The 18,043-nt window shown below is 36.3% G+C and overlaps 2 protein-coding genes across 4 annotated transcripts in view; both read left to right on the top strand.

The window, feature by feature from the left end:
• NMNAT3 (nicotinamide nucleotide adenylyltransferase 3) overlaps window positions 1-11,079 on the top strand; it is a 24,877-nt gene extending 13,798 nt beyond the window's left edge. For 2 of the 3 annotated variants that reach the window (XM_031555115.1, XM_031555117.1), the window contains 2 exons: window positions 2,649-2,746; window positions 5,886-6,954. In XM_031555115.1, coding sequence (XP_031410975.1) covers window positions 2,649-2,746; window positions 5,886-6,286 — 499 coding nt within the window. In that variant the 3' untranslated portion in view covers window positions 6,287-6,954. Of the gene's footprint in view, window positions 1-2,648; window positions 2,747-5,885; window positions 6,955-10,991 lie in introns of those variants that run through there. The other variant, XM_031555116.1, reaches the window with a different exon arrangement.
• RBP1 (retinol binding protein 1) overlaps window positions 10,333-18,043 on the top strand; it is a 21,701-nt gene continuing 13,990 nt past the window's right edge. Inside the window, exons 1-2 of the mRNA XM_003208997.4 lie at window positions 10,333-10,414; window positions 10,992-11,170. Of these exons, the coding sequence (XP_003209045.1) occupies window positions 10,342-10,414; window positions 10,992-11,170 (252 nt within the window). The 5' untranslated portion in view covers window positions 10,333-10,341. The remainder of the gene's footprint in view (window positions 10,415-10,991; window positions 11,171-18,043) is intronic.

Below are 18,043 nucleotides of genomic sequence, written 5' to 3'. Positions count from 1 at the left end.
TAACTCTCTAACTAGATAATAGAAAGACCTTAATCCAAAATTACAGGAGTTTACAAACAGATGTACTAAGATAGCTAATTCTAGGTTAGCTGTCTTGGCAATATCATGCCTACAGGTTTATCTGTTCACACTTGATCAAAATTTCTTATCAACTCTAATGTCATGTTAAACCCAAGTCCGTAATTGCTCTTCAAAATGACTAAGTTTGCTGTTACTGTGCTAGAAGGAAAAATGAAGAAATTTGTCTGAAACCTGCCTTGAAATGTACTTTTTTTTTTTTCCTATAAGCTTTATCTTGATAACACATGCAATATGGGGCAAGGTATAAAAACAAACTTCCTTTGACCACCTTTGAAACACATGTACTGTGAAAGTCTACAGGTACTGTGAAAGTAAAAGACTTCAAGAAACATTCTTCAGGAAAGCAAGCGTGCTGTAAGAAGTGGTAATTAGTTCTCATTCCTGCCCACACTTTCTACCTTACTTTCTAAATGGAAACAGTGAAAACAGAACTTATTCCAGGGACAAAGTTCAGATTAGGGAAGCAGTACATTAATGAAACGTCACAGCTAAGTGATTGGGTCTTACAGTGTTGTAACTGTCACTCTTATATATTTTCCTAAAATGCCTCCTGTTACCAGTGTTTTGAATTCAACAGAACTTTGTGTTCTGGAATGTAGTCATGAATGGACTCTTCCTACAGTACTACTTCTGAGTGTGATGAAATTGTCACATTCCATCAAAATCTTTGGACTTTGCAGGTACTAAGAAATAGTTCCGGCACAAAAGAGTTTTAAGAGCTGTATCCCGCTTGTGGAAGCATCTTTAGTTGCCTGTTACTTTAAGTGAGCATGACAATTTTGGAGGCTATCCCAAGGCTGTTTTTTTCTTAAAACAAGAAAAGGTAGCATGATAGAGCTACTTCCCTATTAGCTGCCACGGCTGAATATTCCTAGGCAAGGAAGCATATTTTTAATATCCAAAGAACTATTCTTATTCCTCTTGTAGTGTAAATGTAATTGCAGTAAAGATAGGCATTTTTTAATTCCAAATTAATTCATAGTATGTCTTGCCCAACAAGTTCTGCTGAGTTGTGCTTGTGATTTAATTATATAGAAACTGAAAGCTTCATACAGACCAGAAAATGCTTGATAAACTGACAGATTGGCTTGTCCTTTTTGATATCTCTTTCAAATAACATAATTCTCCCCACCTTAGCATTTGAAACGCTTGCTGAACAGACCTTTTGGCAGTTGAGATTTTGCATTGCTTGTGCTGTGAGTCCTGCAGTGAGTTCCTTGCCAAAAAATCTTGGTTTTGAATCGAGGCCCAAGAATGTCAATCCATGATATGAAGTTAGTGTACTTCACTATACATAGCATCAGCCTGTTTACAAGAAGGCAGGATTAAAAATAGAAATGTAGGAAGGCTCAGGCCAAGCTACTGCTACCTACTTTCTCCTGCCATATGTCCCACACCCCTCGTCTATTCAGTTCCCTTAGCCAATGGCTGAGCAACAAAAATGACTGTGGATAATTATGCAGCCTGGCTAGCTGCATATTCTTGGCATTCATGCAAATTATTACTGTGGCTCCAAGTGTGATTTGAAGAGTGTACACTCAAAATCACTACATTAATTCCTTAGGCCAGGCATTCAAAAGATATCTACAGTTTTGTACACATTCTGAATTTGGACAGTTAAGGGCAAAGCTGTACTCTATAGCCCACAAGCTTTGTTGTGATACAGCTGTTGTAAGACCTCACAGTCACTTTGAATGTGTAAATACTAGGCAGATGTGATGCTGGCGCGAGTCCTTGGCTATGCCAATTAATGTGAGCATTACATAAGCATGGCTTATGACAGTGCAAGCCAGGGCCTATTTTATACAGGCAAAGCTATGCTGATTTGAAGGAAGAGAGTGAAGATGTATGGATATAAAATTGGTGCTTGCTCTAAGAATGTAAGAAGGAGCCACTACCACAAGGTGATAGTACACAGAGGGACATCAAGGATTTGAAGCAACGAAAGAGTAAAGTAAGTGAAACTTGGAAAAACTGATGAAAGGATCCTTATAAACCTGAATTCGGTGAATTAAGAAGCATGCTAAGTGTGCAAAAATCTTGAGAGAGAACTGTGTAATTTGAGTTTCTTTGAATTGTGATTAATTTAAAGCATATGGTCGAAACTCAGGAAATGTATTTCTTGTGGAGAAGAGGATGAGAGAACAACAGTATTTCCTCCTGAAGGCTTTTAAAGAGCACACATTACAGAAACACTGTATCTGAGAAGTTCTATTTAATAGATTAAGTGCAGTGATTCAAGCGTGATTTCATGTGTTTTCAAGCAAAAACCTACACAGTGCTTTAAATTCAATGTTGCTATAAAAATTTCTGTAAGGGTAGAATTTCAAAAACAAATTGAAAACTAGAATGTCATTACATAGATTGCTCACGGATTGTGCGAAATTTAACTACACTTCTACCACTCTCATGGTAGGAAGAACATAGTGTTTTTTTTTTTAACAAATTGTATTCAAATCCGAAGTGCATAAAAGCAGACTGTGTTCTTGAGTCTGAAAGTGCCAGGTAATCGCTTTGTGCATCTCTGAGAGGATTATCTCACACAGAAGCCTTTATTTTTCATGCAGGCACCATTACAATGAGCTCCAGTCCAAGAAGGAATTCATGAAAAACAAACAGCCCACAGAAAGATCTACAGAGAATTTCCTTTCTTCCCAGTGCTCAGGTTGGTTCATAAATGTAAGCACAACTTAGTTTAGCATTAAAACAATGTAACTTTATGGAACTGGACTGAATGATGAAATTTAACATGGTAGCTGGGAAGTTCTAATGTTTGGGGTGGTTGGGGCTACATGCCAAGAACAAACTACCACTGCTTGTGTTGTTACTTTGTAGTAAATCCCACATAATAAGGAGATTTCCACAACTCTTCCCCAGAAAGAAGATTTATTTGGGGGGTTGGATTAATTTTTGGTTTTATAAGCATCTCTCTAGCTGTGTCAGATGTATGCTGTGACCCTGCTGTTTTGCAATATAGAGTATGTTAATAAAGAACATTGATATGGGGGTTATTTATAATGGTAATTGCTATACAGTTTACTAAGTATATGGCTGCAATACCAGTGATCCTAATGCACTCATTTTATTTGTTTTGTTTTCTTAACTACATTTCTAGATAGAAAAGCTTCGCTGACGTTAGACTTCTGACAGATTCTGTAAAGTCAGCTTTGGCTTTCTTGTTTTATCTGGTTCCCTAACTTCCTTAAAGTATGGGTGGATCTCTGATATTTTAAACTATTCCTTTAGTGTTGTAGCACTTGGACTTGAATAATCTATTTGTTATTTGTGGTTACATTTAAGTTTTCAAAGTATGGGCTGCTGTAGCATTAGAGATGGAAGAGAGAAAGTCTGTGGTGTTTAGGCAGCAGCTGAATCTTGCCTGGTTGAATTATTATTGACAAATGTAAATCATGTTTTTCTCCTTACCACACTGAGGAAAATTAGTGTAAAAGTACATAAGACTATTTTAATTCTCCGTTATGTAAAATATCTATTATTTTCTTTAGCTTTACGAGTTTTGTAGAATTTTCTGTTAAAAAAAAAAAAAACTACTTAAAGTTCAAACTGACCTGTCTTTCCTGTTAAGTTTCTTGGTTTAGAATCAATCAGTCATCAGCATAGGTTTTTTTTTCTGAAGTAAAAAAACAAGAGGTACAGCAAAAGCTGAGTGAAAAGGACTGACAAGAAATAGATCTCCCTGTCTAGAGCACAGTGCCTGGATTTTTTTCTATTTGTATTCTACCTGACAGCTATTTCCAGGGAACAATCTGTTAGTGTGAACAGAAAGAAGTCCAGCAACCTGTTGCTTCTTTTCTTTTCTGCCTGCAGCACTTTGTCAGACTGAGCCACAATATGGGCTTGGTTATATTAAACACACCACTGAAAAGGAATGGAACAGATTTTTCCACTTTCTCTGGTTATATGCAATGCACTGGAGCACAGGGAAAGATTGAGTGCTACTAAAAACTCCAGAATGGGGTATAGTTTCTTCTTTCTCAAAAATGAGTTGGTTAGCACAGACTGTCTAATGGCAGCTGTCACCCAGTTTCCCTCCATCACAAAAACTCCTCTATAACACCACGTGAGGGATCAGTGAAATCTGTTGAATCAGGCTCTTCTCTGGAGTTTGCGGGAAGGTTCTCCTATATAAATGAAGCTTTTGCAAAGATCAGGTTGAATTTGATGGTACAAAATTCCATGACACACTATTTTTCTACTAAATGTTTTCTTGCTGAACTACAAGATTCCCTTGTATGGTGCTGACTCATGATTTTTTTCCACATACAAAAATCAGGTAATTTTAGTATATATTGCAAATAAAAAAGGTTCATTAAGGACATGTATAGAACATTTATTATGGCTTTTTAAATTTAGACTAATTTATTGATGCCATCCATTCAGAACAAAGAAGAAATAGAGAGGGCTTGGATTTTTTTCATTTTATTTTTCAATATCTGAGCTCTAAATATCAGGAACAGATAAAACTAGTTTCTTCTGGTTATTCCTGTATGCTGATAGCCTATAATGCCTACAGTACCTTGGAAAAGTCCCTTGAGAGCTCAGGCTTCACCTCTGTTCTGAAAATTTTGTTATGGGAACATAAAATGTGGATAGCCTTACTGAAGGAATTAGGTGTTAGATGTCCATATCTTCACTTCAGTGTTCATTCTTTGCTTTTATTCAAAAGTAGCATACTAACTAGTGTAAACAACGGCTAAGCATTCAAATGAAACACCTGTATTACAAATTGCTTTGAATAGACTTCATATATGTATGTATCTAATGTTCGTTAAAAGCTCCTCTTAGCTCTTCCTATGTTGCTCTGGTAAGATTTGCTATTCCTCCTTGATTCTTCAAGTACAGCTTTGCATGCAATACTTATTTTCCTAATTACAAGAGATGGTTAACTGTCTTCCTGTCATTTAATATTGATTTCTCTGCACCTCAAGTCTTAGTTGGTTCACATGGCCAGCTTTGCTGTCACCTTTCAAATGATTTTCCTTGGTGCAATCCAACAGCAGTTGTCCTTCATTAGACCTTGCTCATTCTTAAGTCCAGATACTCTGAATTTTTTCCACTTCAGCTTATATCCTCCTTTCCCCTGTACAACACTGCCCACCATTCTTGATTGAGCTATGCTGATAAAGAAAAAACAGCAAAAATTTCCCTGATTTAAGACATGCCATATCTGAAATTAAGGCTATAGTACTTCTCTAAAAAGAAATGAAGAGCACCTATTCGGTTTTTGTCCCCCGATTGTGAAAGCTGCAAATCATTACTTAGCAAAGTGTCCTTAAAGGGCCAAAGACATTATTATTGGCATAGATGTAGAAATTCTTTTTGTAGAGCTTAAAATCTCTTAAATTAGTTTCTAGTTTAGGGCTTTTCCTCTTGAATTTCTACATTGGATTGAATCTACTGTTGTATGAATTCCTATCATTTTTCTGATCATTCATCAGCTAGTGGAAGTATGGACATTATTTTGGAGTTTCACTCCCTTGTTGCCTGGTCTTTTATGCCAAAATCATTCTCACGTTTTGTTTGTTCCATGTCCTTTTCAGATTGGTTGAGTAGAGGAATCATTTTCCCCTTTAGTGCAGCTTTGAGTGATGAAGTAGTTATGGTAATTAATTTTGACCAGACACATCAAACCCAAGCTAAATCATTCCTGTAGCCTTTTGAAGGAAAATTATAGTAAAAGAGAAATATTCGATCATATTAAAACAATTGTAAGTATAATGTTCCTAATCTTCCAATAAAACTGAGCAAGTATAGAAATCCCTTATTTCTTTTTGTCTTTCTAGCTCTACCAGAACTAAAGCTCCTCTGTGGGGCTGATTTTCTGCAGACATTTCAGACACCCAATCTCTGGAAGAAAGAGCACATCCAAGAAATCTTAGAACAGTTTGGTTTGGTCTGTATAAGCCGTGCTGGCTCTGATCCTGCTCAGTATATCAATGAATCAGAACTTCTAACTAAATTTCAGCACAATATCTTTCTAGTGAAAGAATGGATTCAGAATGAAATCAGTTCAACACAGATACGCTATGCCTTGTCCAGAGGATTAAGTGTAAAATACCTCATACCAGATTCTGTCATAGCCTACATTGCTTACCATAATATCTACACAGAAGAAAGTGAACAGAAGAATGAAGGTGACTTGCTTCAGCCTCTGAAATTGCATAATACAGCGGTAAGCCCATAGTTTGTGAAATGGACAAACGTGGCCTTTTCTTCATGAGAAGCTCTTGAAAGATGTTTCTTCTTGATAAAGGGGAAATATATCAGCCCAGAACTTCCTGAGTTTTAATTTTTTTTTTTGCATGCTGTAGTGCTTCATAAAATCAGCACAGTCAGTTGAATACCGTAAAAGCAGAAATATGGTTTTAGCAATAAATAATAAACTTCAGTAACGTTTGAAGGTTGAACATTGTACTTTCCATATTTGGAATTCCTTAATCCTATGGACAGTTTAAGGATGAAGATGTCTTATTGTTCTGAAGCAGCAAATTGAAATGAACAGTAACTTCCCTATTTTTCTTAAAAATAAAAAAACTCCTAAATGTTGACTTCTTAGGACCCCAAATTTCTGTTTCTAAAGAGTGTAAGGTAAGCTACAAGTGCATTTATTTGGCAGATAAGAGAAGTTGAAATAAAGCAAGTGCTTTAAAAATTAATGCACCGTTCATATCAGTTTTAAGCCTCCTGATTTACAAATGAAAGACAGTCTCTGTACCACTACGTGAAGTGGATTTCTTTGTTTCTCTGATACGGAGTCTATAGCGTGTTATCTATTCCAGAGCCTTGTTGATCATGTATCCTAGAGGACTGTAGAACATTAACCCTCTTTTTAAGCAAGTAAAAAAAAAAAAAGTTACTGATGTTCTTGGTCACGTTGTGAGGTAAATCAAAATGTAGTTGTTTTCCACTGATGAATGTAATGCTTTCTTGCTGCATTTTGGATGTATAGCAATGCAAAATAAAAGGAAAATAAGAAAAAACTCTGAAAAACAACAAAAGCAAAACACCAAAACCTAAAAATGGCCATCTTCTCAAGTAATATTAAAATGCATCCACTTTTTCATAGATCAGATTTGTGTCACATAAAATATACACCTTGTCTTTTTCTACAGGTGACTTCACTTTTGAATGATATGGAAAGGTATTAAAGAAAAACATTTTTTTGTTCTACAATAAATTACAAGTAATTCTTTTCAAAAATGTTATTTGGTCTAGGTACATCTCTTTGTAAAGAAAACCATTAATTCAGCATAATGTTTTAGTAAATAAGTAAAATGGAAAAAAGTACAGGTCTTGTGCCAAAATAGAGGACTACTTTGATAATAGTGGTATGGAGCTCAACCTGTACCATTTGAAAAGACGTGATAGAAAACATGAAATACCTAAGAGACTTTCTAAGTATTTAAATGCAAATGCTAGCCAGACAAATCCATTCTCTTGCAGGTAGGTTGCCTAATTTGATTCTATCTCACTCACTTTTTAACAGGATGCATTCAGCTATCCTGTGAGTTAACAGCAAGCTCTGGAAGGATTGTTCTACCTTTTTTTTGTTTGTTTGTTTTTACACTCAGGAAAGAGGAAGGAAAACAGGCAAAAACCTGACTGTAGGCCTCATGTAGCTTCTTATTTTACTACTTAAACAGGACTCTGTAAAACCATGATATACTAGAAGAGAAGACTCAACAGATAGGGAAAGCTAGGTACTCACTTCTCTGAAAGAGAGTAGCTGCTACTACTTCACACTGAATGAGTGCTAGCATTTGACATTTCCTATATTGCCACTAAAATGCAAATTGTTTTCTAACCTAAGAGTACATATTTGGCTCAGAATTAATAAAATATAGTAAGTATATTTGGAAAGTATCATACCTTTGCACTGCTGAAATTAGCCTATGGACTTCAAGGACTTCTGGTCTAATGTACTGGAACTACTTGGATATTAGGAACTCTGCTCATGTAGGATTTCTTTGTACTGGATAAAGATGTAAACATGGTAGCATGCACAGCTTGGTTTAAGGCATCTTATTTGTGGAAGAGAAATTCTTTCAGTGTACTTCAGTTTATTCAAGTCAGGCTCCTGCACCAGTCTTGGACAAGCCCTCCTTTCTTCCATTGGTTCTACAAGGATATTAGCTTTCTAATCTCAGCATTTACAATGGCTATCTATGTTTGGTAAGCCTGTGTTTTGGAAGTGAATTTTAAAAGATGGCAAAGGAGGAAGTTTGTTGTCCTTAAATGCTCACCCCATCCATACTCTGGGATTGTGCAGAATTCAGTTAATGTAGCTCAGTAAGAGTAAGATACTCCATCTTTATAGTTGACAATTACTTTTCTAAATCATTAGATGTGAAATAAGGTTGTAATGAAGTGATGTATGGAGGCTAAAGCACCCTAAAATAATACAGTGTAGTTAGTATTTTAGAATGCACAATAGTTGTATCTACCAACATGACAGTTGTTCAGCTCCCTGCAGAAGGGTATCTTATGTGGGAGTAACTGAACTGAATAGAAGTTGTGTGCTTCTAGTCTGAATTCCCAAGGTGTTTCCCCTTACAATAAAACTATCAGTACCCTTTCCCCAAAGTAGCTTCACAAGGAGAAAAGCTGAGGTATAAGATAGTCGTTGCATATTGATGTCAGATAAGATGTTAGGTTGTGTTTCTATCTCTTCTTTTCAACAAGAAAGAGGACTGCTTACTGCAAACTGAATAGAGATCTTCAGACTTTCAAACTTAAAAGGGGGTAAGAAGACAGCCTAATTTCTTCTGTACTTTTGTGTTTGTACACAAAGGTAAAGCAATAATGCTTTTTGAGTCTACTATAAAGCAAATGTTCCCTCGCTTCCTGCAGGTCATGTTAGTTAGGTACCTTTATACTGCCAAGACAGATTTCTGTTACGTGATAGGTACTTTCTGCTAAAATCCCAAACCTGTGGCATGTCAATATCTTTGTAGATAAGAATTTTGTTTCTAGTCTAGTGGAATTTGTTGCTTACGTATGTCTTACATTGTTTGACTCTTTAACTTTTGGAACCACTGGATGCAATATACAAGTAATTTGAGGTTTTTTGCTTCAAAATTGGTTATTGCTCTTATCCTTATGTAGTGGAAATGCTAAGTCAGAGCCTGAAACAATGTTTGAGCACCTGAAAGGAAAGGCAGGTGTATGCAATGTACCTGGATGACCAGAAGAGTGGAGCTAGGATCCACCCCTTTCCAGACCTCATTTAAGGGTTGGCAGTAGAAGTGAGGGCATTTCTTGCCAGAGATCCCTGCCTACCTGAGGCTTTCCAAAGGTGAGCAGCTCTTTTCCTTCATTTCTGCATTCGCAGCTGCTGCACGTGGGCTTGTTGTCATTTGCTGCAGCCAAAGACTTTGCCAGCCTGCTATAATCGCGGCACTTTCAACCCATTATAGCATTACACCTTAAAACAGCATGCTATTTTTTTTTAGCTTTAAGGGTTTCTTGTTTTCAATCACTTAGTAGTATTACTTAAAAAAAAAAACAAAACAAAACTGTATTTAGGAAACAAATTATTGCTGTAAAGGCATATGAGAAGTTAATGTCTATGAAGTGCTTCTTTGCTCCAGTGTTGCTTAAATTAACTGAGAGTGCGCATTCTGTTGTGATGCAGTATTTATTCACATATGGAACTAACCACTGCTGCTTATGCCTAAATGCCCCTTTTTGAGTCCTCAGCTGCCCAGACACCTCAACAGGCAGAATTAAGGAGCTCATGGAATAGTTAATGCAGACACAAATTGCTGTATGAGAGGTCTGTAGGCCTTCTTTTCCATGAAGAAGGAGGCCATAAAATAAATGGATGTACTCAAGGAAGTAGGATATCCCTCAAAAAAGCACACAAGGTATACACTTGTATAGCCTTGGCTAATAACCTAAACTAAAGCCACTTATTTCTTAGTGGCATTAAAAAGAAGAGTTGTTATGGTTAAAATGAATTTCCAGATAATCAGTAGCTTTACAGAAGTTGCAGGGAAGATGAATGTTTCATTCTGTTTAAATCAAGTCATCTTGCTGTCAGTACAAATCTCAGAGGTTCAGCCTTGTGGAAGGATTTAAAGGCAACACTTCAGCAATAATCGGATTAGAAGGACTTGCATAGCTATGTGGTCTAAAAACCAGATAAAAGAAACCAGAGTTCGGATTTGCCACAAAGAAAGGCAGTGAGCTGTAAGGTGCAGACCCTGAGGCTGATTTTGACAATTACCTGAAGTAGGGATGCCTGCAGATTTCAATGGTTACTGGAAAATGATCAGCAATGAAAATTTTGAGGAGTATCTCAAAGCACTGGGTAAGGTTCCCTTCATGTTTCTTTAAGTGATCAATAAATGCAGACTATCCTAATCTTCTCATGAATCTATTCTACTCGTATGGTCATAAAGCATTTTTTGTGAGAAACAATTTCTTCAGGAACTAAGAATTGCTCTGTGCAAAATTCATTTAAGTGGTCCACTTTTTAACATCAGAGTTTCCATTTGTAGTGACTAAACTACAGAGCTGAAAGAGGTAAGTGGCAGACTTCAAATTTAAAACCCAAACACAATTTGAGAGAGTGAAAATTTTGCATTCTACAGAGATGGTAATGTACTTGAGGCTGTTTTGTGTGTTTGCATGTGACAAAGTACATAATATGCTAGTATTCCTGCAGGAATTCTAGTGCCCTGATTAACTGTCAAATACAAGTAGCAAATCAAGACACGAATGTAGGTAACAGAACTAGGCTGTGGACTTCTTTTTTTTTTTTATTTTTTTTAACAAGCTGGCCTGAAATATCTGGACACTTATTTTCACCTAATTTCTCCCAAGAGCTACATGCCTCTTTTTGTGGTAGATGTTTCTGTCTTAAAGTAACTCCTTTTCTTTTTCAGATGTAAATGTTGCTGTAAGAAAAATAGCAAACTTGCTAAAACCTGACAAAGAAATCTTTCAGAATGGAGATCATATGATTATTAAAACGCTAAGCACTTTTAGAAACTACATCATGGAATTTGATGTAGGAAAGGAGTTTGAGGAGGATTTAGCTGGGGTGGATGATCGCAAATGCATGGTAAGAATTAGAACTGTAACAACTGACAAAATAAAAACAAAGCTATTAAGGCTTTGCATAGACTGTATCTATAAGCCTTTTCTTTTTTTGTGGCTATTCCTAAAATTATATTTATACTTCTCAGTTTGAGATGTGCACGGTTTTTAGCATGCCTTTAAGTTAATGGAATGTAATTATAATCAGAATCATGACAAAGTTCTAGCAATTAATGAATAGTAACTTCAATGTTCTTAGTTATTCTGGAATATTTGTTAGTCTGAAAGACGTCTGCATTCCGATTTTCAGAATCTCTTCACTGACATGCTTTACAGTAGAAGAAATCAACTCATTTCAGTTCGTATCCTTCCCCATCTGAAACAATGGTCAGGTGCTCAAAAGCTGTATTTCTGTGCTCATTCCTTCGTGGGTGTATGTGGTAGAACCGATGTGTTAATTAGCCTAACTGGAACAGATCTTCATAATCAATAAGCAGGAACTGAGGTCTCTGCATTATGAGCTGTTTGCTTGCCAAAGAGACTATATTTTCTAGCTTATGATTGATAAATACCAAATCAGGGAGAACTTGAGAATACCAAGTTCTTCAGATATATACAGCTGGATATTTTCTTTTGTCTTTGAGAGTATGATGCCTGTGATATCCCACAGTGAAGATGATAAGTAAAAGAAAATTATTTCAGCAGGGAATATAGAGAAGTAATATAAAATAAATTGATAAGTTTCCAGTCTTAGAAAGATGTATATGTATGCAGCATGTTATTCTGTAACACTAGACTAACTTGCTTTTGCTCTGTAAATGGCAGGAAAGGGAATGACCTGGAAGAATAGGGGAAAAAAGGGGCAGGTGAGCAGCAAGCAAGGTCTTCAACTAATCCTTCTATACTCCTTGTTACAGAGCGTAAGAGCGTGATGGAGTGCAGAAAAAAAAAACACTGTAGAATGGTGAAGTGTGTGTAAAGGGAAGTGGCCCAATATCATACGACTTCTGGAAGGCTCTTCATCGAGATAAAGAAGTCCAGGTCTACTGAGCAAATATGGACCAGAAGAAGGTCTTAGATTTTCTTGGCTAAAGCGCTTTCAAAGATAGCAGTGGTCAACTTATCTGGTCAAGGGCTAAAAATATCCAAAGTTCCCATTGTTTAATTCAGAGAACTACTGATATGCATGTGTACAGAACTATCTCCAGCTAAGCACTACCTATACTTAAAGACCATTAAACTCCCAACTAAAACATCCTTTACCTGCCAGAATGAAGTAATTTTGCTAGCATGTGCCTGCAATGAGTTCTCACAAACTGTATCAGACAACCAATGTGCTCTTAAAAAAAGAAAAAAAAAAAAATTACAGAAGACATGAAAATGTGATCCCTGCCCAGTCCTGCTTCTGAAATGCTGAATAAGTATTACATGTAACTCTTGGTTCCCTGAAACATTTCACTACTTGTAATAGGCCAGTATTCTCTACTTGACTTTTCTAAATTGAGTAATAAGAAAGTATGTAAAATATTGAATCAGCAGGAAGAAATAAAACACTATTCCTGTCATTTACAGCAGTTACTAGATTTGGAACAGAATCTAGTTTACTTCTAATTGTTCTTTAAAAAATGTATCTATTGGTGGTTCGTTGCAAAATCACTCAGAATTGTAAACAGGATGTATCAGCATCGTCCTGCCTTGGGGGAAAAAAAAAAAAAAGTTGTAGTCACACTAATCCTGACAATTAGTTTCTTTGTTAAGTATGACTTAGACATGCAACTTCAGAAGAGCTTTCAGAAGTCTCTCGTATCTCTTTGTGGTCTCCCATGTCAGAAGATATCAACTGCAGCTCTTTAAGGTCAATCTAATCATTGCCTGTAATGTATCATACATAATAGTTCAATTCTCTGATAAAAGATATTTTTATGAAACCTCAGTTTTTCCAAAGAAAGACAAGTACAAGACTGTTTTTGAGATGCAGCTTCAGTCCAAATCTAACAACCAAAATGTCAGCAAAGATTTGCAGTTTTAAGCAAAGAAATAACTCCAGAGGGACAGACGCCTTGTGAAAGGAGGGTTATGGAGCTGAGCTGATAAATACTGGAACACTCCTTGAGTGGTAGTATGAGGAAAGCCACTGTAAGAGTGAAGGTTGAATGCAGTTTTTGATGTTTCCTTTCCTTATACATAGGAGCTATGAGGTATGGTTCAGTGGCTTGTAGAAGCAATGGCAATGGGAGAACGGTTGGACTAGATGATCTTGTCCTTTCCAACCTTGTGACATTATGATTCTTATGAATCTACATGCCATAAATGGCATAATCATTAATGTCCAGTCTGTCTAATGGGAGAGTTTGAGTCACTTACTGTTATTTACATTGTCAACTGAGCAGATTGCTGGGCTGGTTCTCTCCTCAGTAACAAGCAGCTCAACACAAAACAAGTACAAAGTAACATGGATACAACAAATTACATATTAAACATTACTCTGTAGAACAGATCTAACAGGAGGAATATAGCTCGAGTCATCTAACTAGGATTAACATCACTAAAAATAAAAGCACAGTGAAAGGTTCAATCTTCCTGTGTAAAAGTCACTACAATTTTGCTCACCTTTCAGTTGTAAAACACATCTTTGAATCTGTCAGAGTAATTACAATATTTCAAAATCAATAGTATGCAATGAGTAAAAGCTGACAAGCTTTGCTGAGTCTAAAATTAGAAGAAATGCAAAGGTATGATAATAACAAGTCTTATGACAGTATAGGCTGCCTTTCTTGATTTCACTTAGGGTTATTCTCCTTATCATAGCTGGTCACTTAGTTTCTGCTGGAAGCTTATCTGAGATAGTTCAGATGGATAATCCTTAGCAGTTGGGGTTTTTTTTCCATCTTTAACCATCACTTTCTTGTCTGCAGCACATTTTTGTATGTTTTCATTTTCTTAAAGGATGGTGATATCAATACTTCTATGTTTCTATTTATCTTGGAAAGTGAAGACTTGCTTTAGAACATAAAATTTCTGTTTCGTAAAACCAAGCATAAGGATAGCTACCCACTCAGGAGAGAGCACTAATGATAGGCAAAGTGCAACCAAAACAATTGTTGATATTCCTTGTATTCTAAGCAAGAAATCATTCCTGCCTAGTTTGTATTCAGGAAAAAATGTAATGAAGTTAAGGTACTCAAGGCATAATTTGATTTATACTGTTGCAAGGTTAGAAAAAAAGTGCTATTAAAATTACATGGCTCATTAAACTTTTTTAAATTGTTATTTCAGCAGGGTTCCTTTAATACTGCAAATGGAATTCACAGCTGTTAATCTAGTTTAGAGTAGGCATTGCAATGAATACTCTGCTGTTAGAAAAAGCAAACACTAGTGACACTTGGAATTTTGGTAGGGAGTCCGCACAGAATGAGAAGATGCAAAATGAATTGTTTCTTTTAGTAAGATGCAAGGTCAGTGATGTGTCTTTACTTGATCCCTGTAATTCAACTCTTTCATTTCTATACCTCTAAAAATGTTGTCACTTTCTTTTTAAGAACTACTTCAATTTGTTGATTTAGGCTTGTAAGTATTTTCTCATTTACTATTTACAATATTGGAAAAAGCTTTGTTCTAGAATGATAATTGATGGGAGATGTCTTTGTATATATGTGTATATCCTAGTCTTCCATCAAATCTTCCGCTCCCTTTCTCTGCAGTAATATCAGTTATGCACATTAATTTAAATGTCTTAGAGTCAATTCTGATCCTTGCACAAAGTGAATTAGGTTTGTTGTTTTCTACTCTTTTTCTTCTGATACAGGATATCAGAAGTCATCTCATTTTGTTTTAAGATTCTTACAGTTTTATTTCAATAACAAAAAACCTAACCGTTCCTAAGAAATAAAACACCATGTGCTAACCAGAATGCTTATTCTACTCCAAAGCCTGGAATGTTTCTTCCTTTCCCTCTTTGCTCCTATGAGCAAGGATTCAAAATAAGCAATTTGAACACTTTAAGTTCTGACACTGACAGTAGTTTACCCTTTGATCTAAAACTTGTCATTGAAATTCTGTTTGCTAGGAATGGAGACACTGACAATCACTGAAGCAACGCTTCTAGAAGTGTCACAAGTGTCTTTTTTTTTTTTTTACTACAGTGAATTTCACTAAGCTTATCAGTCAGGTACAGAATGCCCATATTTTAACCAGCTTGTCTTTCAATGATCTGAGCAAGTTTGTAATGGCACAAAAACACATTTCAGAGTTCTATAGTTACAGATACCCATTATGATATGTCACATGTGCCAGCCCAAACATGCCAGCACAAACAGCTGAGAAATGTTCTGTTTTGTGCTACCAGCGTTTTCCTATTAGTTAACTCTGGGAGTTTCTGTTGCTGCTTGGCTTAAAGAAGGAATGATTAAATGGGAGGTTAGATTTATAGCGGCTTTTACAGGGTTGAACTGAAGTTGGTATGGGAGCGAAAGATTGATAAAGGCTTTAGCATCCTCTCTAGCTACAGGATAGCTAAACACGTATAGTCTCTCTCTAGAAACGATATATTGCAATAAAGTCCAAGAATCCCATCACTCATTTTTCTGTTGGAGAATGTTTAATAGATGTTTTCATATAGTAGAGACAAAATAAGCCCACATTTTGTTTGTTTGAGATCTGTCTCTTTTGAAGACGTTACCTTAAGTTACCTAATAAGTGAACCCTTATTTCACATGGATCTTTAAGGTATAATACTATAATAACCTCACTTCTTAATTTTCAATACTAACAGAATAATTTGTTAGATTTTGGAAAGAGTGACTAGAATTCATGGGATGATCATGAACAGAACAAACAAGAAGTTTATTTCTCTCAATAGATAAGTGATCCTGGCAATTAAGAAATGTTTCTGCAGTTTTTTCAGATTGTCAGGCTTCTCCTTTGTAGCAGTTTATCTTCATAATCCTAAGTTGCTTTTATGTAGACAATAAAAATTGAGTATCTTAATTTAATTAGAACTTAAGGTAGGAGGAGTAATGTAGGGATGTAGGCTATTCATATTTGTGTCAAATTTTAAGATCGGCTAGATTTCCAAACAGTTTGTTTGGAACCTACTGACCACTGTTCCACAGTGACCATGTGCCATTGATAGTGCCTTACGGAAACAGCAGTCTCTTTCCATTTAAGGTCTTAAATATAATAGTGACCTTATTGGCAGCTGCTTACATTTTCCAGCATATTGCTACTTTGTTCTCAAATACAATAAATCAGAGCCAGAATACAGTCAAGAATAAGGACAACTGAGAAAAAACAGTCATAGTACTGGGTTGCTAGATAGAGACCTTATCTTGATGTTCTTGGTGATACATCTCTATAATTGCATCTTTCAGGATTTTCACTCAGTCTGTAGTGTGATGGTTTGTACACTCAGAATCACAAGGGCTGGCGGGGACCTCTAGAGATCATCTAGTCCAACTCCACTGCTAAAGCAGGTTCAGTAGAGTAGGTTACATAGGAAAATGTCCAGGCAGGTTTTGAATTTCTCCAGAGAAGGAGACCACTACCACCTCTATGGGCAGCTTGTTCTGGTGTTCTGTAAGCCTCTGAGAAGGTGAAACTCCTATGTTTCAGTTTGTGCCTACTGCCCCTTGTCCTGTCACTGGGCATTGCTGAAAAGTGCATGGCCCCATCCACTTCACTTCCCCTCTCCGCCATATTTATAAGCCCTGATAAGATCTCCTCTGTCTTCTCCAGTCTTAACTGTCCCACATCTCTCAGCCTTAGTTCTCAGTTACCCAAATTGGTCTGAGCAGGAGCATTTGGAATTAAAACTGCACTCTACAAAGGTTCAATGAAGTCTGGACCACCACAACTAAAAATCTCATATGGCGCTTTCAACTGGTTTGCAAACAACTGTCTATGAAAAAAATGGGTTGAGTTTGAGGTAGAAGAGTGCAGCAGCTTTCTTACAACTGAAGAGCCTGGCTGCTGCAGATCATATTGGAGCCAGACACTCAAAGCCAGAATCCAGAACTATTACTCTGTCTTCCTATGTGGCAAACCCTCCTGGAACTTGTGCAATTCCAGCTTGCTGAAGGTGACTGGAATTTCCTAACTCCAAGTGTTTAGTTCAGGTCCTTTTTTTCTCAAAGCTATCAAAACTCAATAAAATCTTATTTATGGAAGTATTGCTTAACTGCTATGGACCCTTATAACTTCAAATCAATTCTGGCTGTTACAGTCTAAACCTACTGAAATTAGCTGCAATTTGTCATAGCACGTGTAGAGGAGCAAGGAAATTACTCAACTTGGTAAGATTTGCTTCAGAAGTCCATGAAAACAGCTACAGTAAACATGGACCTAAACAAAAAAATCCACTTCGAAAAAATAATTGTAAGAAGGTAGAAGATTGCTTTAAGCAGTATTAGAAATTAAGTGAATGTCTTTATCACAAATTTATTTTTTGACTCTAGAATATCTAAACTGTTATGGTAGATACCTTATTTAACTTGAGGCTCTTTGAAAAATTACCTATAGTTTTCATTCTTCAATTTGATTTTTCTACATGTTCCCAGTATTTCTGGATCAGACTTCTCTTAGAAAACTAATTTTGCCTAATTTTAGCTGTGGAATTGAAAGAACAACAGAAAAACATCTGTATTTTTTTGCTTGTGTGCTCTTTTCTCAGTATTTTATGTCAACAACCTACCAGCTATAGATTTGGTGAGATTGAAGGAGTTGCTGGAGAGGTGACAAATGCTTAATGTGGTTGTTGCCCACCTGTTAGCAATGTAGAGTATGCTTCCTATGCAAAAGATCACAGGTAGTGACTATGATGCTAACGAATGTGTTTCCACCATTGCATTACAGTGGCTGTGATATCAACATTAGTTTATTCTATCAATGCTTCAGTTGATGA

This window comes from Meleagris gallopavo, chromosome 11, assembly GCF_000146605.3.
Source record: "Meleagris gallopavo isolate NT-WF06-2002-E0010 breed Aviagen turkey brand Nicholas breeding stock chromosome 11, Turkey_5.1, whole genome shotgun sequence".
NCBI lineage: Eukaryota > Metazoa > Chordata > Aves > Galliformes > Phasianidae > Meleagris > Meleagris gallopavo.
Note: the sequence above shows the minus strand (reverse complement) of the source record. Positions and strands in the feature narration are given on the sequence as shown.